Here is a 22935-nt window from a genome sequence, read left to right on the forward strand (position 1 = left end):
ACATCTGGTTTATCTTTAAACAATTTCACTTATGGACGATTCTCATTTTATAGGAAGGGCAACTGAGACATTCTCTGATTAATTTGTTTTTATACACAAAGGAACAAAAATTTTAGGGTCTTTCAGGTGATAAAATCTTTAACTTCTAAAATTATAATTAATTTAATTATGAATACCAAGTATTCCACCCATATCCATTCCATCAAAATATAAGGTTGCCACATTGGAGTGTGGTACTAGTAAGTGTTCTTTTATAGAAATGAAATCCTTTTACCCGGTCTGGGTGGGGCTGCTTTCCAGTTGCTGCTCTGGTTTGCCAGGTAGCCAAACAGCATGTGGTAGAGGGGAGCCTCCAATGATACCTGGCAACCTTACTAGGGGAAAGCTGGATTTGGCCTTCTTAAGGCTATAGAGTAGGGTCAGGATATAACCCTGACAGTTGCAGGAAGAGATTCCTAGGAAGTGGTAATATCTATTTTTTAGTTATTTTCCCTCTATCTTTAAACATACCCAGCACTCTTTTCAAATTGAGTTTTGAAAAAAGTACAGAAAATTCCTTGACAACAGGAAAAAGAGCTGGAGGGACACGAATATTCAGTATGGCATTAATTCCTTCTGGTCTTCATGTTCTGATTTAGAGCTTATCTGCCCTTTCATTCTCTTGGTAGTTCTCCATTCTTTCCAGTGTGGCCTCAGTGTCACACTTCTTTCCCTTTTTTTCTTAGCCATGTTCTTATCTCATTTGCTTTTGCAGAATTCTACTCTTAGCTTTGACAACTCTGGTCTCATGGCATCTTACTCTTTGTGCTGCTCGGCACTCACTCCTTCCCAGATCCCTGGCTTCACTCTTGGTTTTCATGTGTGGACGTAACAATGGCTATTGTTTATCACCCATTTCTAAGTACCCAGGCACTTAAAAATATTATTTTATCTTTAGACAATTTCACTTATGGACAATTCTCATTTTATAGGAAGGGCAACTGAGACATTCTCTGATTAATTTGTTTTTATACACAAAGGAACAAAAATTTTAGGGTCTTTCAGGTGATAAAGATCTTTTTCTTCTAAAATTATAATTAATTTGAATTAGAAATTCAAATTGAAAAAGTAAAGTTAACTTGAATTCTTTCCATGATGATCAGTTGGCATAAAAGAACTATAGAGATATTTACAGATGAATGAATTTTCAAGATCCAGGTAGCTCAAAATGAACTTGTACAAAATAGACTTAAAATATCATTATCACTAAGTACAGAGCATGATTACATTATATAAAGTAAATGGTTTTTTCTCTAATTTTACCCCTAAAATTTATTCATCTTAGCTGTCCAGAGTTCTTTTTGTTACTTGAACTGCTAATCGAATACTACATTTCTAAAGCCTCAGGTGAGATTTCATTTGCTAGAACTAAATCAGAAAGAGCAGGACTGATTGCCTGGTGCAGTGCACACACCAGAATCCCAAGGATCTGGAGGCTGAGGCAGGAGAAACACAAGTTCAAGGCTAGCCTTGGCAACTTAGTGAGACACCCTGTCTCAAAATTAAAAGGGCTGGGGATATATATACACACACAAACATACATACATATATATATATAAAACAAAACACCAGGACTTACCTAAAGACTTGTTTGACAACACAGGAAACATTGTAGAAGTAGAACATGGGACATATCACATTCTGCATTTACATAGGTGTTCCCATTTTCTCCTTCTCCTGATCTGAATTTAATCCTCTCTCTTCAATCTAGCCAGGCCTTAAGTCATGTCTGGGAGTCCTCCTATGATTTAACCTCTTCCTGGTAATTGCAGTCTCCTTGTAGCATTCAGTCTTTTGTCTTTACAATTTTGTACATGACAGACTGTTTTATAAAATATTCTTGTTATTTCATTGTGTATTGTCTTCAGAAGAGCTTAAACAAGAAGTCTTTTGAGGATCAGGTATATATCCTCATTCTGTGGTGACCCTCCTTAGACCACCCTGTGTAATGCCGATGACCTCTCAGCTAATACAGAAGGTTTAATACAGAGTTACCCCAGAGTAAGAGAGAATTGCCTTTTTTTTTTTTTTTTTTGGTACCAGGGATTGAACTTGGGGGCACTCAATCACTGAGCCACAATCCAGCCCTGTTTTGTATTTTATTTAGAGACAGGGTTTCACTGAGTTGCATAGTGCCTCGCTATTGCTGAGGCTGGCTTTGAACTCAAGATTCTCCTCCCTCAGCCTCCCGAGCCACTGGGATTACAGGCATGTGCCACTGTGCCTGGCTTGGACATTAGATTCTTAACCCCTTTACTGCAAGGTGGCATAATTTCAAGTAAAAAGCCCAGATTACAATGGCTAGAGAAGGAAATCTGACTTCTTTTTGCTAAAGGAGAACCCATTAAGTGAAGGGAAAAGACAGTTGATGTAGTTCAGTTGACTTTCAATTAAACTCTGTAGCTCAATTTGCTGGCTACCAAACAAGTTAATAAGTGGAAATGGTTTTCCATGCAGGGTAGTTTGATTTTCAAAAGAAGTATTGATAATTCAGGAAATAGGACATTATAATTTCTAGATCAGCCCCAAACTCTAGGAATCAAGGAAGAGAGAATTTTGGATAACATGATTATTGTTCCTGTTAGATCCACTGTTTGTGGTTAAAACACACTTCATAAAAACAGATAAGCTCTTTCCTTGATCTAAGAATGAAACATCTCTTTGGAGATATAAAAACCTAAGTAGCCCTCTGCATTCTTCCTAAAATGATAAAGATATTTCCTTATTTCAAAACTCTCACTTGAAATGGAAGTAGCATTGAACACTCCAAATGCAAATGACATTGCTTTACCCTTTGTAAATGGCTAAAACCAGTCAATACTTGCAAGGTACAGTATGACATTGGCTGGTGCTGGGCTTACTCTGAGGTGTGGTGTTTCAAGGAAAGTGTAGAGAATTGTTTACTGGATATCAGGAATAGGGCATGGGCTTGTTCAAAATGGCAGTTGAACACATCTTTAGATTACTGATGGAGAATATGCCAGTGGAAGAAGAGGAAGAACACAGCTGTGTGAACAGATGAAGGTTGGAATACTTTCAGATCTTGTCCAAATGTATTGAGTCATTCTACTTGTTTATTTTTACTTTTGTGTTCTTTATTTGGAAGTGGCCAGCACTTTTATATCTGTTGGTATTTGTAATGTTAGCAGCCTCTAGTATTTTCTAGAATGGTGCCTTTCAAACTTTTCTGATTACAGTAAAAAATAATTTTTCATAACCACTTAATATATGTATCTGATATTTTCTAGACTAATTTTTTTCATTTAAAAAATGTTGGTTAGGTGTTGGGGATGTTTTAGAGCACATGCCTAATGTGTGTAAGGCCCTTGGTTGGATCCCCAGGATGGAATAAAAATAAAAAACCCAATAACAACTGGTTATGACTCATTAACTACTTTTCAAAAAAAGGTCTTACGTCTTGTTTTGCTGCACATATTTGTGTTATTTTCATTTCTTATTGTTTTTTCCTCCTCTATATCTAATAGCTCAGCATGCTGTTTTTGTAGCTGGCGCCATTACAGTTTCAACTGCTACTTTAAAATCTGAAGTGTATCTATAGCGCTTATCAGCCTTGCATGGTCTCATCTACTAAGATTTTATTTTCTTTTGTTGGCATCTAACTTCTGTTTTTCACAGTTCAGACTTTTCATACATAAAAAACAAAGAAATTTTTTGAAATGATTACCAGCTTACTATTTTTAGTAATCAATTGCAGTAGGACTTCTTCTCTTTGAAAATATAGCTAACTGTGCTGTTGCAATTTTAAAATTTATAACTTACTGAAATGGGACATGAGAAGTACAAATATGCTTTTTCATAAGTGTGTTTAAGCGATATCAGAAGCTTCTTAAAATCAGGTTATCTTTATTAAAAATAGAATACAAAATATGTCAGAATCCAATAATTATGTGTCATCATGTTTATCCCCTAAGTTCTAAAGAAAAGAGCTAATTATTTCAAGGGAGGTAAGAGCAAAATTTTAAGTTAGAGTTATACATGTAGTATATGTAGACTTGAGTTTATTCAATATTGGTGGCTTCAGTATGTTCCTCCAAGTTTTCAACCATTAATAACCCAAATCGATTGCTTCCCTCATACAAGCATCGGGGATCTGAGGCAGTTCCCACTCTGTTCTTTGACCAGGTGGTACCCTTTTTCTTCTTTCTTTTTTTTTTTGAATTTAATTTACCCTTTGGTAAGAAGAGTTCAGCTGGGGCATATGACTTTGTGGCATTGAACAGGTGTTCATAAAGTTGCTTAGCCTCAGGACACATGCTCAGGAGACTTTCTACAGAGGCTGATGTTAGCAGTTGTTGGCATAGTCCATGCACCAGGCTTCCACTATACAGTCTGTACAGTGGGGGAAAAAAAAAAGTATGGTTGTAAAGCATCAGGTTAGTGCAGTGGGTCAGGTATGATTAACATGGCTTCAATAAATTTTTATCAACACTGAGAGCTCTTACTGTTTTTCTAAAATTATTAAAATAATTTCAGAATTATCTTGTTCTTTGTTGAAAGGAACTTAGTGATTAAAAAATTACTGGCTGGTGATATATAAAAACTTTTTATTAACAAATTATGATTACTGGTTTTGCAACTAACCCCAAATAGGCCTCTTTATCACTTCAAAGAAAAGGAATTAAAATGACCTTGATAAGCCAAACAGGCAGTTTGTTAAAATTCTTGAAAATTGTAATGGCATAAGTTGCAAGGTCATTCACTTGGACTAAAATCCCACTTCACAAATAGAAGATGGGATTAACTGGAACTCTCAAATTGAATATATGACTTAGAGTTGATCAACTAGTGCCTTGTCAACCAATGTAGAACCAACATTTAACCAGAGTAAAATCATTTAAAATAAAGCCTTGATTATGCTGAGGTGCAGGAACAATCTCCTGCTGAAATCATTATTAAGAGAACTGTTTGGTCTTGTTTTTCCTGTTGTTGTATAGGGAATCTGTGGTAGCTAGAGAGGATCCAGTAAAGAAATGACTTAAATTATTAAAGGAAAGGAATAAAAAAATCCAAGTTCAAAAACCAATTAATTTTACTTGGTAGTGGGTTTTTGGGTTAGCTCAGATGAGGCCCAGAGATTTTAAGGACACTTATTTATTGCTAGGAAGCTTTTTATCTTGAAACATCTTCAGAGTTACACCATCATATTTTGTATACCTCCTAAATTATCACTCAAAGTGCAGGGTACTAGGGCTACAGTCATAAATAGTCAAATCCCTGCCCTCATAGAACTTACACATTGTTTTCATTTTAAAAATGTTGGTTAGGAGTTGGGGATGTTGTAGATTCAATTTCAAATACTCTCATTTCTAACCATCACCTTTTCCTCCTCCTTTCTTCCTCTAGCACCTCCCAGAAGGGTAATTACAAAGATGTCCAATCCCTTAATCATAGTTTTTTCACTGGCTCAAATCCTACTGCTATCATTTCTTCTTTCCCAGCTTAAAACTCCAGAGTCAAATATAATACTACTCTGAGGAACACAGGCTCAACTCCCTTACTGCCTCTCCTGTCTTCATAATTATTTGACAGGACACAAACCCTAAATGACGTCTAATAATCATCTCACTAGAATAAAAGTTTCACAAGAACAGAGATTTTTGTTGTTTATGAAACCTTAACACAAAAGTAGGCAGTTAATAAATACTGGAATGAATGAGTAAAGATTATGACAGGTGGTAAGAGATGCAATTTTAAAAGTCTCATAAAATAACAAACTAGGGTGACTGGGGATACAGTAATATTTCAGTAGTGTCATAAGAAGTAGCTTCTATAAAGTAATAAACACCTGAAGGGAATAAGTTCTATTCTACCAATAGCTGCCTCTCTTTCCCCAGTGATTTTTATTCATTGGATCTGATCATGAAAACATGCTTTGGGAATATGAAAATAACAATGTTTTTCCTGTTTCCAGCTCTTCAGTGATAAATGTGATCCAAGATCAATTCTACTAAGAATAACTTTTTAAAGTAACTTCTTTATTTTAGATATAAATAAGAATATTCACTTTTGTATGTATCCATCTGAACTAAAGTTTCCCATGATGCTTACCGAGTTAGGTCTGGCTCTGGGAGAGGAGTGGACAGCAGCTGGTTGAGATACATCCCCATCTGGAGACAGGACTGCCACTGACAGAAGATGTGAGCTGTGTCTAAATCCAGTCTCCGGCCCGGCCACGTCAGCTTCTTCACTCTTTGGAACTCTTCATACAACATCTTAGCACCACCTTCCTGCAGCTCTTCTTTACCTAGACAAAGAATTCAAGGCAGTATTTTCCAAAAATAGTGCATCAGCCTGACATTTTCTTCACATATAAAATTTCAGATTCCACTAAGAAGAAAATTAATTTAAAAACCTAACTTGTCTTTCTCTTCTGGCTTCATATATACCTTGCTGTATAAAATTGAAATATTTATACTCAAGTAACTTTTTAATGATAACCTAGCTTTCTTCAACCCTAAATTATCTTTTCCTTGAAGTAATATCTCTTCTGCTGATCTGTTACCCGATCTTAAACATGTCTGCATGTGAACTCTCCAAATTCTGTCTATGGAAACAAGTGACTATTAAACAACATTCTCTTTACTTTTCTCTTTCACTAATCTTCCTTTCACAGAAACCTCATGCTGTAGTGCACTTGTTTTAAAGAAATAGCTGTGTCCAAAACACTTTTACCTGCTTTATGAGACAAAAGCAAAAGTGTGACTCGGACTTTGACAAAAAGCTTCTTTATGGGGCAAGAATGCTGCATGTGTTTAGCTCAATGTTTCTATGTAGGTTTGAGTGGAGATGTGCAAAACGACAACTGGACCAACTTTAAAGTAATAAAAAGGCCCACCTTTTACCAATTATCAAGCAGCAAGGCACTGAGCCTGCCAGCGTGCAGGGTTCACATTTCCTAAAAGAAAAGAAATAGACCCTTGACATATCCCTTCAGTAGGACTCAGGTAAAAATGTAATAGTTTGTACTCTGAGAATTTTCTTTACTGTATTATTCAGAGAGGAACAACCCTCAACTTTTATTCTTATTAAGCAGTTTGTTATGTTGGTTGTCATATATCCAAAGTCTCTCTGATGGCTATTGTCACACTTGAGTCTCTTAATACTTGGGGTGTTTTTGGAGTTCATGCTGTTTTACTCTTCTCATTTAACTTATTCTTTTAAAAAATAAACTGCAGAGTAGTGCTATCCAGTAAAACTTTCTGCAGTTATGGAAATGTTCTAAATCAGTGCTAACACAGTATCCTGTATCCACAAGTGGTTACTGAGCACTTGAAATGGGGCTAATGTGATTGAGAAAGTTGAATTTTTAACTTGAATTTAACCTTAGATGGCTGGTAGCTGCCATATTAGTACTGTTTTATGTATGAAAATTTCATACTTGTTTAGATAGTATTACAGCATTCATAATCTTACAGGGAATTTTGCATTAACGTACTATGGTGTTTCAATGCTTGAACACTTATTTCACCAGATAAATGCAGATGAAATTGCCTCAGTATATTTCTGTAGTAGAAATAGAAGGGGTTTTTTTCCTAATTAAACTCACAGTAGAGGGAAAAAGATTTTTTTTTTTTAAAGCACAAACATGAATATTTACTGTGGTTGTAGGTATTCAGAAATTTGACTTTCAGTAATTTTAATTAAGCTTCCTGTGAAGGTGTTGCTGTATTAAAAATGGGGTGGGAAGCATGGACTCAAAATGCAACTGGCAAAACACAGTCACCCTTCCCTAAAGCATTAGGTGCCTTTAAAGTAGTAAAAAGGCCCACCTTTTACCAATTATCAAACAGCAAGGCACTGAGCCTGCCAGGTTGCAGGGTGGGATCAGGCAGTGTCAACACATACCAGCTGTATATTTGGGAGTCAAGCCCCTGGCACATCACATGGAAGCACAGCACACGGAAGCGTTTAGAAATATTTATCAATGAATAAATGACATTTTGGTGCCTTTAAGTCTGATGTAATTCATAAGGGTAAATAATTTGGATTTGTGTGAATTCTTGAGTGTACACAGTTGGTAACCAACATGCAAAGACATGCACCTGGAATTTCCAGATACCTACCAGGGCTGTTGATTATGGCATGCAAAGGCCCCATCAGCATCCCCAGCAGAAGGGCTTGTAGATGATGTAGCTTTGCCTTGGCCTCTGCGTGCTGCAACCAGTAGCAACTGACAGCAATAGGCAACTTCAGAGAAGTAGGGATTGGCTCCAGGATGGTCTGTTTCACCTTTAGGGTTTCTAACAGAAGCATCTGCCGCCTAACGAAGGAGACCTGAAAATACACACCAAACATCCTACAAATTACTTTGGGGAATTTTTTTCCCCTCTATTTTCTTTTTAACAGCAAGAAGAGATTTAATGTCAGCTATGGAACTTATTTCTGAGGAGAAAAAAGTCATCTATACCCAAAACATTGAAAACACTGATTAGATACATAAATGGGTGTGTGGTCTGCTCCCTCTAAAAAGTGTGTTGTATTGCAGCCTCTCTGCTGCTAAGCACATGCAGTGCGCACATCACTTGGGAAGGCTGCTTGAAATTTGTTCCTCAGACCTTGTCCCCTACTTTGAGTAATTTGGTGAACACAGCAATCTGCACTTTTAACTAGTAAGTAGTCCAGGTATTCTGCTTTAAAAAACAGATCAATATTCAACCCTGCTCTTACTTGCTGGTATTTAGGTGCCACTTTCTCCATGATGCCATTCCTAATCACCTACAGAAGACAAATGTTATATGTTATATAGCTTTCTGTTTGAGTCCTGTCTCATGTCCCTTGCCTGCTGAATGTTTTATTGTCTGCTTTTCTCCCATCCTGGGATTATCCAGTGGTGGACAAGGGAGACAGAACTGCACTGTCCTTGCAATAACACACACACACACACACACCCTTTTTTCATGCTTTATAGAGTGTACTTCAAAAAAGAAGTTAACAGACATGAGGGTTTTGACCTTCTTGTAGAAATAATTTTTACCTTGATCTCAAAAGACTTTGAGAAAAAGATCTTATAAGTCACACTCTTACTAATAAGGACATTAAGACTGTTAAAAGGGTATCTTTCAGGGGAACTGTATAATCAAACTTTAAGAAAATAATTGTATTCCTAGTGTCTGGATGCTGCCATGAAAAGATTTCTTTCTTTCTGGGAGGACAAGATAGTCTTGTACATTTCTTAGCATCTAACACTTTTTATCAGTATTAAGTGTGGCTGACAATTGAGAATGGAATTGTTAATCTGAAAACATCATAACCGACAAAATGGTTTCATCTTCAATGCATGGAGATTTTGAATAGTATGATGATTCTAAGTACTAAGAATTTTTTAAATTAGAAGTATATGAATGAAGTGCTTTCAGTATAACAATAATGCTTGCTAGAAGTAGCATTAATTAAAATAAAATAAAAATGTCCCAAACTTTAAAATGCACACAGAACTACATTAATTCTTTTCTGTCATATAATGCTTAAGTTACTCAATTCTCAAGCCAAGTTAGAACTTTTATGAACAAAGCAAAGAATGGGCTTTGATTTCAGAGGTATTCTGCACTCACTTTGCTTGGTCTGATCATATGTAAAGTAGGCATTATAATGATAGCATCATTGAACTCACCAGTCCTTGGCGCCTTCCAAAAAGGAAACTACTGTGCTCACAGCCCTTTAAAGCTCCTTAGATTTTATTGCATGTGACCACTCCTTTCCCTTTCCCTTGGGGAGTGAAAGCACAGGCCTGCAGAAGCTGCCACAGGAGAGGCAGAAGTATCCAGAAAGAGGCTGATCTTGGTACTGCCTCATACACCAAGAATGATCCACTTCCAAGTTTCCTTGTGATTAACAACCTCCTGTTTTGTTAACTAACAACTAACATGGTAACCCATGTGGTTTCTGCAGGAATTAAATGAAACATTGTGTAAAGTTTCTATCACAAAAACTGGCACAAAGCAGATAAAGTATTATTAATATAGCATGTTAAAAACAATAATACTTGTACCTGCATTTGTGCTTGGAATCATATTTGCACCTGGTTTAGATTTATCAAGGGCCAATCAGAGCCAAAGGCATCAAGATAAATACAGAATTAATTTCTATGCTAAAAGAAAGCCAGATGACCCAAGAGCACAGAATGAACTAAAATTTCACCCTTCTCTGAGTGCAGGTAAGTTTTAAGAACACTTGTCATTTCACTTGGCAAGGAATATGACCAGCATGCTCTAATGCATTGATTCAGTTGGATTTCCATATGGGTGTCCTGACTGGTTTCACACCACACAAACACACATAAACACAATGAGCTCTATAGATGATAGATCTAAATGTGAAATGCAGAAAACCATTTTCATGACCTCTGAGAGGCAAGAATTGCTTAAGTATCTCACAAAAGTGGTATCCCATAAATAATAAAAATTTAAATGACTACATTAAGACCTGCTCATTAAAATATAAAAGACAGAATAGATGAGACTATTTGCAAATACTGTATTTGACAAAGGACTGGCAGGCAAAACCACAGAAAAACAGCAAAGTATTTGAACAAAAAAAAGAATATCCAGATAGGTAATGAGCCCATGAAAAGGTGCTCAAGCCATCAAAGAAATACAAATTACCCACCTAACTGTCTAAAATGATACTACTACACAACCACCAGAATAGCTTTAAAAAAAAATGTGAAGGACAAGAAAAACATAGTCCCAAGGGTATAAGAAAGAGTTACTCTCTTGCTACTGGTTGGGAATATTAGTTGGTACAATGCGTTGGAATGCTATATAGTAATACTTCTTATACGCTGAACTTCCATATGTGAGGGTATGACCCAGCAAGTTCCTAGTAGTTACATATGCAAACAGAAATATGTCCATTAAATCATGTGTACTGGAATGTTCATGGCACTATTTGAAATAGTCTAACTGGAAACTGCCCCAATGCCCATCACCAATAAAGCAGAAAAGTCAATTGTGGTATGTTTCCACAATGCAATGTTTACAGTAATGATAAATGAATGATCTATAGCTTTTCACAGTGAAACATGTTGATTTAAGGATGAAAGAATTCCTTCATAGTTATATGAGTACAATTGCATTGTTAAAAGGTCAGGAGAAAGATTACAGAGGGTGGAAGAGATGGTGACTGGAACCAGACTCTATGGAAAACTTCTGGGGTGGTGATAGTCATTATTCATTTGGGTTTTCTTTGCATGGATGTATCGATTTTGTGATAAAAATATCCATCTGTATGACTATCTGTGCACTTTGCTATATGCATATACCTAGGGAGGGAGTAATTACAAAGGGGCAGAGGAAACTCTTTGAGAAGTCGTAGGCACATAAATTGTAGGATGGATTCACAGATATGAACATGTCAATCTTCATCAAAGTGCACACTTTAGATATGTGCACGTCATTGTACATTTATTTTTCAGTAAAGTCATTTAAAAAGTTTAAAAATTGCAAAACTCCAAGGTACTATTTATGTTTGAATAGAAATTGATCTTCAGCAAAATATCATTCTTTAGAATACTTTTGTGTTAGCTTTATGATGCTGTGACCTTTATGACCTGATGAGAGCAACTTAAAGAAGGAAAATTTTATTTTGGCTCATTCATGGTTCCAGAGCTACAGTCCGTGATCAGTCAAGTCCACTGCTCTGAGTCCATGGTGAGACAGGACATCATGGCAGAATGTTGTGGCAGACAACCACTGCTCCATTCATGGTGGCCAGGAAGCAGAAGAGAAGGGATAGAGAAAAGATGAACTCACCCTTCCAGAGTATGACCCTAATGACCCACCTCCTTCCATCAGGCTCCACCAGCCCACAATTACCCATTCAAATTTGGATGTTCACTTTCAAACATTCTTGCATTAACTCAGGAGCTTTTGAGGTACACCTCATATCCAAACCATAACAATTGCTAATTTGAATTTTATTGATATGGGTAGAGTTTTAATTACTTGTTTGAGAATGTGACTTATGCTCAACTTTCTAGTTCTGTAACAATGAAAATGCTATTGATTGTCGGTTTTATTACTAAGCATGATAAAAATGACATAAAACTGCATCTAAGTCTGATCTATAAATGAACTATATACACCTAATGTGGACACCACATCTTGGGGCTTCTCTGAGTACAGTAATTTATAATTAGGCATGGCTCTTGAAGGGACCCCAGAAGCTTTGTCTATGGAATTATGAGAAAGATTAGATCCTCTGGAGAAGGTGGCTTAAAAGCAACTCTTCAAAATATAATACACATGTCATAAAATTTACCCTTAAAAAGTATTCAATTTAACAGTTTTAGTATATTTACAAGGTGTCTACAACCATTGGCAATTCCAGATCATTTTCAGCACTCCCAAAAGAAACCCTGTTCCTATTAGCAGTCCCTAATGTCAAAGAGATCCTTACACCCATTTAATATGAATCCTTTTTCCTCATTCTTGAGATGTCACCACTGGGAGGCTTAAGAGGCTAGTTCCTAAACAATGGTGTAGGCCAGGAACTGCATCAATGGGTCTATGAGGCCAGATTATTCTTTGTTGTGGGAGGCTTATCTGCATTTAATTTGTAAGTTTAACTGCAATCATAAACAGTTTTATTTTATAATTTTTAATATAATTAAATAATATAAAAAATGAAGGCAACACTGGGATTCTTAAGAACATTTTGCCCTTAAAAAAGGAATTGATCTGAGTGTTACCCAGGTTAAGCAATGCCAAGTGAGGCTGAGAATCATGAGTATCAAACCAAGCAAGTCACTATGATGCGTAAACCTGAAGCCTAAAAAAAGGGTCCTCGTCAATAAAAAACATCAGACCTACCCATCAGTACTAATATTAATCGAAACCTGATGTAGTATTAGATATTATACCAATATCAAGTGCTTATATGTATACTTTATTTCTGTAGTTCAGAATTGTTATTTTTTTAAAGTCACATAACCCCATTCTATTGATAGCTGCTATCAATACAGTAGTAATAATTGTAAAGAAAACACTGGAAATGACAGATTTAGAGTTAAGAAGTATTAAGTCTGAGTCTTTGAAATGACCCTCTGGCTAAGATATTTACCTAGTTCACTTGAGTTCTACTTTCCTCATCTATGAAATGAAAGCAAGATAGCAACTAACCTCAGTTTATCATGTTAAGAGAAATGATACATGTAATGGTAAAGTGATTAATTAAAATTTCATTAGTATTATACTTACCTTGGTCAATTTGCTCAAATCAGAATGATCTTTGGGCAGTTCTACTGCATGAACAATTGATGTTTTGATGTTTTGATGAATCCTTTCTACTTCACTGAAAGCTAGAGACTGATGAGGCAAGGCACTCCAGGACATGTTTTCAACATGTGACAAAGAATTTAAAAGAAGCCCATAGATAACTTGCCGGATGGGCTGAGATATTTTGTGGGCATTTGGTCGCTGCATGTTTTCTACCTGTGTTTGAAGAATGGTCCGTCTTAGCACCAGAGCATCACTGATGAAAGGAGACAGCTGGCCTTTGGATAAAGCCACTAGTACCCATTCTGGTAAACCGAGATTCAAGGCATCTGGACAAACATAAGTACCATTTTGGAAGAAGTCCTGCAACTTCACCTGGGACTGCTGGTATTCCTCCATGGAACAACAGAGAAGTTCCTTAACATTTTCTCGATCCTTTTTTGGGAGGTATTTCAGAACATTATCTAGTGCTTCGGTAGGGTCAGCAAAATGAGACAACCAGTTCAGAAGTCCCAGAACTCGGTGGTGTCTCCTTCCCTTAGAACCAGTAACTCTAAGAGGAAGGCGTACTTTACTTAAGAATGTCTCTATGATGGGCAGATTAATATGGTCATTCCCACACAGTACTGCGAAGAGAGGTAGTAGAGCTTTGTTCATATTGCTGAAGTAATGGCAGAGTGCATCAAGGGAAAAGCATTTGGCAGGAATATAGTAGTTTTGTGTGCCCTTAATAGTGTTCACATTTCTCCACTGGAAGCCATTCAATGGACAAAACCCTGTTTTCAGGTCAAAAATGCAAAAGTCACTATCTGATGATAACACAGGGCAATTCCAATGATTGGCAAGTGTCATAATATCCCGATCTGCTTCTGAAAAGCACTGGACAAAACATACTTGCAGCTTGATCAAAACCTGTAGGAATACTTCACGGATGAGTAAGGGACACACACCCCCACCCCCACCAATTGATAGGGAATGGGCCATCTGAATCTTCTCTCTAGCTCGATCCTTTAAAGTTATAAGCTTTTTATCTGAAATGTCACATCCTCCATCTAATACAACATACGGGCATATATTACAAGCAAACAGTGATTCAAAGAAGTTTTCTACAACCTCTGCAAAAGAATCATAGTCCCCTCCATACCGAAGCTCCAAATTTGAATTGAAGCAAAGTCGGTGGAAAAGAGCATAGCCATCAATGATAATTTTTGTGTCCCGCAACTTCAAATCAGTGAAGAACTCATTACTGTGATCTTCCACGAAACTCATTAGTCCTCGGATACCCATGATGACAGCCTGAAGAACTGCCTGTTTAAAACAATTGAACACATTTTCAAATCATGGCTCTCAGCCCCATTAAATCAATAAGTAGCAAATGTTATAAAGTGTTCTTTAGATGGAACATGTTGGTAGTCACCATCTCTGAATTCTTACCTAGATCCTCAGGCAATATTAGCTGAGCACTTTTGTTTTCCTGTGTGAGATAAGGCACAATTCAATGATTCCATGGGTTTTAATCTTTGGACAGAGAGAGAGACTGCTGATGATTCTAAAGGAAAATCATGTAAAATCCATTATGGATACACCAGAATGTAAGTTCTATGGACTTTTGTGGGGCAAAATAAAAAGTGCTAAGCTACAAAAATGATATCCTTATCAATCTCATAAAAATAATCAGAAAGCACTGGATTTCAGTAAACTCAAGTGTGCAGGACCCATGATAGTCATCTAGTTTTTCTTTTTTATTGATAATTGTGGGACGCCATTCTCACACGTGATCGGGTGCCTCCCGTTGAGGGTCTGAGGCACTTTGGCAAATGTCGAAGTTTTTCCCGTCCCTCTCCTGATGAGAGAGCCCATCCGTGTGGGGGTGTGCCTGACCACTGACCCCGGGGACCCAATCGCTGACCCTGACCTTGGAGTGCAGCCCCCCCTCAACCTTCATTGGATGGAATTCTCCCCTGAATCTCTGGTTCCCTAATAAAAGGCTACTCCCCGGCGTGCTCGCTCTCTCTCTCCTGCTAGCCCTGAGTAATCCTTGCTGCCCTGCTGGGCGGCTAGAGGAGCGAACCAGAGAGGGGAGCCGTCTCGGACCTAGCAATAGAATTAAGGTAATTGAGTCTTGTGTTTTTATTTCGATCTCGTCTAACTAACTTTATGCCTAGAACCTCATTAATGAAACCACTGCGCAGGCCGCGTGGTAGATTTGGCGCCCACGAGGGGGGCATTCTAGATTAGTTAGATTGAGTGGGAGCGCGCTATAAAGATAAGGAAAAAAGATATAAGGATAAGGAAAAAGGAAATAAAGAAATAAAGGAAAAAGATAAAGATAAAGGAAGAAGTGACATTGGGTCACAAAAGTACCTGGAGTTATTGAAGGAAAGAGACGTTAAATTAATTAAAATGGGAAATTCAACTTCTTCTGATAAGGAAATGTACCTGACTATTTTAGACAGTATAATTAATCAGAAAGGGAAACAGATTAAGAAAACTCAGTTATTACAATTTTTAAAGATTGTAGGTGAATATTGTCCTTGGTTTTGTGAACAGGAATCTCCAAATTTACTTACTTGGGAGAAATTAGGAAGGAAGTTACAGAGAGTTTGTATTTCTAATGAATTACCTGGAGGCATTGAAAATATACAGAAAACATGGACAGCTCTAGAAGTTTGTCTTTTTGAATATATGGGCCAGAGTTCGTGGCCCCCTGAGGACCTTTTAAAAGGCATTCAAGGAGCTGTTAGGTCTATTCAAATGGAGAATCAGCCTGAGGCTAAGTTAATTCCCTTTCCCTTAAGCCATTTAAAAACAAAGGCACTAAAGGCCAAGCCAAAGGTTAGAAATGTGAACTTAAACTTGCAGCCCCATGTAGAGGATTCAGATGGCGCGGATGAGCCCGCCTTCTCGCCGCCATCATTCCCTCCTAGCGGGAGCCGAGCAACAATACGGGGAATTCCGGGGAAGGTCGCACAGTATGATGTCACTGGCGCCAACCAGAGCAGTCCGCAATTTTTACCGGGACAGGGACAGAAATCACAGACAGTTTTCTTAGGACCTTCAAGGATAGTTGAATTAAATCCTGAAACGGGGCCGAAACAAATTCCTACTGGGATTTTCGGGCCGCTTCCTGATAATACTGTAGGTTTAATTTTGGGACGGAATAATTTGAAGGGAGCCATTGAGGTAATACCTGGTGTGATAGATTCAGGATTTAAAGAACAGCTATATGTTACTGTAAAAGCCAATTATCCCCTAAGACTCACCCCAAAGGATACTTTTGCCCAATTAATATTATTGCCTTGTGTCTCTGAAAGGCACCTGCCGGCAGATTCAGTTTCTAAGCAGCCAGACAGAGTATATTGGTCACAGTTAGTAAGACAAGAACGCCCTTTATTAAAACTTAGAATTAATAATAAAAATTTTCTAGGAATAATCGACACAGGAGCCGATATTTCGGTATTGTCTAGTCGGTTTTGGCCTAGAAACTGGCCTTTGCATGTAGCACCAGCTAACCTAGAGGGAATAGGACAGGTTTCACAGCCTGCTCAAAGTGCCAACTATCTCCATTGGGAAGATTCTGATGGGAACAGTGGAGTATTTAAGCCTTATGTGTTAGAGTCTTTACCAGCTAACCTATGGGGAAGAGATATTTTAACCAAAATGGGATTATTATTAGTTACTCCAAATTCTATAAGGTCAGTTGAGGAAGTTAATCAGAGGTATTTTCCTAGAGATGATAGGGAGACCTTTCAGGAAGAGTATCTGTTTACAAGCCAGTCTCCACGACAAAGATTAGTAAATGCTCCAAACCAAAATTTTTACTAGGGGCCCTGAGCACTTCCCCGATCCCTAAGACAGCTGAAAAAATCACGTGGCTCACAGAGGAGCCTATATGGATTTCTCAGTGGCCCATCTCAGGGGAAAAGCTTAAAATAATTCATAGATTAGTTGAGGAACAATTTCAGGCTGGTCATATTGAACCAACGCTTAGTCCTTGGAACACACCTATTTTTGTTATTAGGAAAAAGTCAGGAAATTGGAGATTACTACAGGATTTAAGGGCAATAAATCATGCAATTCAGCCTATGGGATCATTACAGCCAGGACTTCCCTCCCCCACAGCCATTCCCTTAGATTATAGCTTGATGGTAATAGATTTAAAAGACTGCTTTTTCTCTATAAGGTTGCATCCTGAAGATTGTGAAAGGTTTGCTTTCACTGTCCCAGCAATTAATTTTAAGGAACCTGTTAAGAGATATTGCTGGAAGGTTCTTCCTCAGGGAATGCGTAATAGTCCTACACTGTGTCAAAAGTACGTTGATCAGGCAATAGATCCCATAAGGAATAGCTTTCCTGATGCATATATTATTCATTTTATGGATGATATATTATTGGCTCATGCTAATCCAGAGATACTTTCAGAAATTTTTACTCAGTTAGAGGCTTCACTTACAGCAATGGGTTTATGTATAGCTCCTCAAAAAATTCAAAAGGTGTCTCCTTTTCAATATTTAGGCCAGATAATTCAAGGACGTACAATCCGTCCTCAAAATCTTCAGATAAGAGTTAAGGAGTTACGTACCCTTAATGATTTTCAAAAATTATTGGGAGATATTAATTGGCTAAGGCCATCCTTAAAACTAACTACTTCTGAGTTAAGTCCTTTATTTCAGATATTACAAGGAAATCCTTCTCCAACCTCTCCACGTCAGCTAACTTTGGAAGCTAAGGCAGCCTTAAGGAAAGTTGAAGTTGCAATTAAAAATGCACAGCTTACTAGAATAGATCCTAAAGAAATAGTGTATTTATTAATATTTCCAACTGAACATACCCCAACAGGAGCCATATGGCAAAGATTAGGAGTTATTGAGTGGATTTATTTATCCCACTCTCCTCAAAAAACATTAATTCCTTTTCATGATTCTATAGCTCAATTAGTAATTAAAGGTAGAACTAGGATTTTACAATTAATTGGATCTGAGCCTGATATCATAATTATTCCATTTTCTGCTCAACAAACTAATTGGCTTTTTCAAACTTCTAACTATTGGCAGATAGCTTCTGCTGATTTCCCTGGACAGATAGATAGCCATTATCCTCGTGATAAGATTATACAATTTGCATCATTAACATCACTCATTTTTCCAGAAATTGTACGAACTTATCCAATAGAGGGAGCTTTATCGGTGTTCACAGATGGTTCTAACTCCGGTAAGGCAGGTTTTTTCAGTCGTGTTCACACAGAGGTGATACAAACTTCTTATACTTCTGCTCAAAGAGCAGAGCTTCAAGCTCTGATCTGTGCCTTAGATTACTTTTCAAATGAGCCTATTAATATTTATTCTGACAGCTTATATGCAGTCGGAGTTACCAAAAATATTGAAACTTCAATGATTGGGTTTACTTCATCACAGGAGTTATTTAAATTATTTCATAATTTACAAAAGACAGTGCTAATGCGAAAGTACCCATGTTTCATAGGACACATTCGAGCCCATACTAATCTTCCTGGACCTCTAGTTTCAGGTAATGACAAAATTGATAAGTTAGTAGCTTTTTGTCAACAGATGTCTTCATATGACTGTGCACTAGCTTCCCATTCCTGGCACCATCAAAATGCTTCTAGCTTACGTAAAAAATTTAGTATTACCAGAGAACAAGCTCGTCAGATTGTAAGCCAATGCCCAAAGTGTGTTATTCACACTCCATCTCTGCCATCAGGGGTAAATCCCCATGGATTAAAACCAAATCAGATATGGCAAATGGATGTAACTCATATTCCTCAATTTGGTAAGCAATGTTATGTGCATGTCATAGTGGACACTTATTCTAGATTTATTTTTGCCACAGCACATACTAAGGAAAATGCTCAACATGTAATTTCTCATTGCTTAGCAGCTTTTTCCGTTTTAGGATGCCCTATGCAGATTAAAACAGATAATGCTCCAGCTTACGTAAGCTCTTCTTTTCAACAATTTTGCCAAGAGTTTAAAATTAATCATAAAACAGGAATTCCTTATAACCCCCAAGGTCAAGCCATTGTGGAACGAGCTCATTTATCTATTAAGCTTCAATTACAAAAATTAAAAGGGGGGAATAGGATTGTCACTCCCCAAAATAGCCTTAATCATGCCTTGTTTGTTTTAAATTTTTTAAACTGTGATGCAGAAGGTCACACTGCTGCTGAGAGACAAATGTCTCCTTCAGTAACAGGCCCCTTAGGCAGAGTTCTGTGGAAAGATTTACAGACTGGTCAATGGAAGGGTCCAGATCCGGTAATAATGTGGGGAAAAGGCCATGCTTGTATCTTCCCAGAAGGCTCTTTCCATCCTATTTGGGTGCCTGAACGTGCTATCAGACATGGAGGAGATAGAACCCAGACTCAAGCGACTGAGGATCGACCCAGAGGAGTCCCTACCCAGAAGGAGGAGATTTCGAAAAAGGATGAAGAAAGACCAGATTGAACCAGTCGAAAAGCTGATTTCGTGGAAAGACATAAAGAAGCTAACAACCCAGGCTTCCCAAATACTTCGACGCCTAGGAAAGAACAGGACCCCAATCTTGATGGTAGCGACAGTAATTGCCCTACTGGGCTGTCAGGTAAAAGGGAATCAAGTAGACACTTATTGGACATATTTCCCAGATCCACCCCTGGTACACCCAGCTGTGTGGACTGGAGAATCTATTCCAGTATTTACTAATGACTCATTCATGATGGGAGGATTTACAGATACTCATATTACTCCCAATCATGTGACTAGATTTAATTATTCTGGCTACAGTGCCCAATTACCCTTGTGTTGGTCATATGATAAACATGCTGGCTGTCTGAAAGTATCATTTGAAGAAAAGACAGCGATTGGTAAACCTAGACTGACAAATAATTCTATTTATGGGGACTTAAAACCTAATATTAGATCAGTAATTAACATGGGACTTTCCCATAACAAGCCAGTCATTTCTGCAAAACCTCCACAGATACCCCACTGTCCAAATAGTTCTATAATTGAGATCGGCACCTTTCCTAAATGGATGGATTGTGTAAATGCCTTTCCTGTACAACATAAGGTGTCTAAAGATAGTGGGTATATTTTAGACTGGTCTCCAAAGATTGATAAAAGACAATTACGAAGAAATTCTGCTATGACACCTGCAGGATTTGTCAGTAATATTTTGACTTATAGTGAAGGAGGTATTAAAAAAGATGTTTGGCGCTTAATTGCTGCCTCAGAGTATTTACATTTTACAGATAAGCCTTTACCAAAATTTGTCGGCAAGAACTGTAAAGAGGGATCTTGCTATGGCTTAAGAGCTTGTGTCCAATCTCCTTATGTTTTAATTATTGGAAATGTAAAAGTTAAATGGATGGGTGACAGATATGTTATTGCTTGTAATAAGTGCAACCTAACCAATTGTATTACTAGGTATAATGGAGGAAAAGGAGTACTGATACTTCATCAGCCCTCTTTTGCTTTATTACCTGCTAATATTTCAGAGCCATGGTATGCTGATGCTGGTTTACAAGTCTTGCAGCAAATTCATGCTCAGCTAACAAGACCTAAACGTGCTATTGGAGTCATAATTGTTGGTGTCTTAGCACTGGTCTCATTTATTGCCTCAACTGTCTCTGCGTCTCTGACGTTGTCTCAAAATATTCAGCATGCAAAATTTCTTAATAATTTAGCTCAAAATACTTCCAAGGCTCTGCGTAATCAAGTAAATATTGATGAAAGGATTGAAACTAAATTAAATGCCTTAGAGGCAACTGTTATAGACATAGGTAATAAACTTTCAGCCTTAAAATTTAAGGAGAGGCTTAAATGCCATGCTAATTATAAGTATGTATGTGTTACAGCTGCCAAGTACAATGCTTCTCTCTGGGATTGGGAGAAAGTTAAAAACCATTTATTAGGTATTTGGCAAAATAGTAATAATAGCTTGGATATTCTGGAACTTCATCACCATATCCAAGACATTCAAAATAATAGAGCTGATTTTTCAGATCCTTCTTCCTTGGCTAACCAAATATTGAAGGAGTTGAATGGATTCAACCCTGGTAATATTCTTAAACACTCCGCTTGGTACATTATTGGATTATTCTCTTTGCTGTTAATTCTCTTTTGTATTGTAACTATAGGATGGAGAGTCTTCCAATCAAGAATCCAGGAACTCCAGAGAATGAACCGCCGCCTCATTTTTAAGACAAAAAAGGGGGAATATGTGGGACGCCATTCTCACACGTGATCGGGTGCCTCCCGTTGAGGGTCTGAGGCACTTTGGCAAATGTCGAAGTTTTTCCCGTCCCTCTCCTGATGAGAGAGCCCATCCGTGTGGGGGTGTGCCTGACCACTGACCCCGGGGACCCAATCGCTGACCCTGACCTTGGAGTGCAGCCCCCCCTCAACCTTCATTGGATGGAATTCTCCCCTGAATCTCTGGTTCCCTAATAAAAGGCTACTCCCCGGCGTGCTCGCTCTCTCTCTCCTGCTAGCCCTGAGTAATCCTTGCTGCCCTGCTGGGCGGCTAGAGGAGCGAACCAGAGAGGGGAGCCGTCTCGGACCTAGCAATAGAATTAAGGTAATTGAGTCTTGTGTTTTTATTTCGATCTCGTCTAACTAACTTTATGCCTAGAACCTCATTAATGAAACCACTGCGCAGGCCGCGTGGTAGAGATAATCAGCATTTAGGAACTTCTTTCAGGTCCTGGGCTTGTGGGCCCTTCTAAATTGGTAAGGAAAACTACTGCTTGGTAAGGAATCCAACTACCAGATCATTCCATCTGGAAACTCTTTTTTATCTTATCATGCATATATCTGAAGCAGTTTATCTTCCCTACTTGGGTAACAACTTACAGAATTAGTATTACTGTTTGTTTTCTTTTAGTTTCAGGGTTCACTATGGCTCAGTATGGTATTATGACCAATCCTGCCTTTATTTAAAACCCTGCATTTTGTCAACAATGCATTTTGGTTTTTAGAGATACTGCATTAAAGTTTATTTATTATCTTGATCACTGAATTTTTTTGACATCCACTTATATTTTGCCCTTGACTCACCTCAGCCTAGTCCCAGTCTTGTTCATTTCTCAGCACCTCATCCTATATAGTTCCAGTTTCTTTATAGTCTGTCGTGTAAAGCGTCTGCGAATACAGATCTTGTTGACTCGCTCTAAGCCCATTAGAGGGCGCTGCACGAAGTAGATGTTCAGCAAATTCCAACTGGGTAGCAAATGGTGCCTAAAAGGTCTAATTCCTCAAATACAGGCCTTGGTGCGCCGCGCCACCCCGGTCTTCACAACCTGCTTCGACCAGCAGCGGCGCCCACCTGCTGTGTCCTCGCAGAGGAGTAGCTCCTCCATCAGAATCCCGCAGGAGCCCAGGGGACTCGAAGCCCCCGCGTTAGGCAGTTTAACCCCAAGGCCGGCAACCGGAAGTCTCCGGTGTGGCGTCACCGGGAAGTCCAGTTCGGTGAAGACCAGGGTGCCAGACTGGGCGGTGGGGAGGCGAAGGAGCTTCTCGGGCCCAGAGATGCTCAATTGCTAAAGAAGGTTGGGACGTATGTTTAGAAACGGCTGCTGTTTAGCTGGGAAGCTCGGCAAGCAGGTCTTCCCCGAACCCCACACACACCTATTTGGGTCCGCGAGCACTTCCGCCTGGGTAAA

General features: G+C 38.3%; 1 protein-coding gene across 6 annotated transcripts; it reads right to left on the reverse strand.

The window, feature by feature from the left end:
- Nucleotides 1-3957: 3957 nt before the first annotated feature.
- Nucleotides 3958-22909, reverse strand: Aste1 (asteroid structure-specific endonuclease 1). 6 transcript variants are annotated; one of them, XM_077795264.1, is made up of 6 exons: nucleotides 22331-22909; nucleotides 14709-14748; nucleotides 13257-14582; nucleotides 8124-8334; nucleotides 6109-6304; nucleotides 3958-4389 (listed from the first exon to the last, which is right to left on the reverse strand). In XM_077795264.1, exons 3-6 carry the CDS (start codon nucleotides 14559-14561, stop codon nucleotides 4059-4061), a joined length of 2043 nt encoding a protein of 680 aa, XP_077651390.1. In that variant the 5' UTR covers nucleotides 14562-14582; nucleotides 14709-14748; nucleotides 22331-22909; the 3' UTR covers nucleotides 3958-4058. The 6 variants fall into 6 exon arrangements, with proteins under 6 accessions (XP_077651390.1, XP_077651389.1, XP_077651391.1 ...); XM_077795263.1 differs by having other exon boundaries at nucleotides 14709-14823; XM_077795265.1 differs by lacking the exon at nucleotides 14709-14748.
- Nucleotides 22910-22935: the final 26 nt, after the last annotated feature.

Source organism: Urocitellus parryii, chromosome 2 (genome assembly GCF_045843805.1).
Source record: "Urocitellus parryii isolate mUroPar1 chromosome 2, mUroPar1.hap1, whole genome shotgun sequence".
NCBI lineage: Eukaryota > Metazoa > Chordata > Mammalia > Rodentia > Sciuridae > Urocitellus > Urocitellus parryii.

What these genes read in the sequence shown, in the direction of transcription:
- Aste1 (XM_077795265.1), bottom strand. Translation starts at nt 14,561, where the DNA reads ATGGGTATCCGAGGACTAATGAGTTTCGTGGAAGATCACAGTAATGAG. An exon ending in ATTTGAGCAAATTGACCAAG is followed by an intron (nt 8,335 to 13,256) that starts GTAAGTATAATA and finishes GTGTATTTTCAG; the next exon opens with GTCTCCTTCGTTAGGCGGCA. An exon ending in CCAGAGCCAGACCTAACTCG is followed by an intron (nt 4,390 to 6,108) that starts GTAAGCATCATG and finishes CCCACTGTACAG; the next exon opens with ACTGTATAGTGGAAGCCTGG.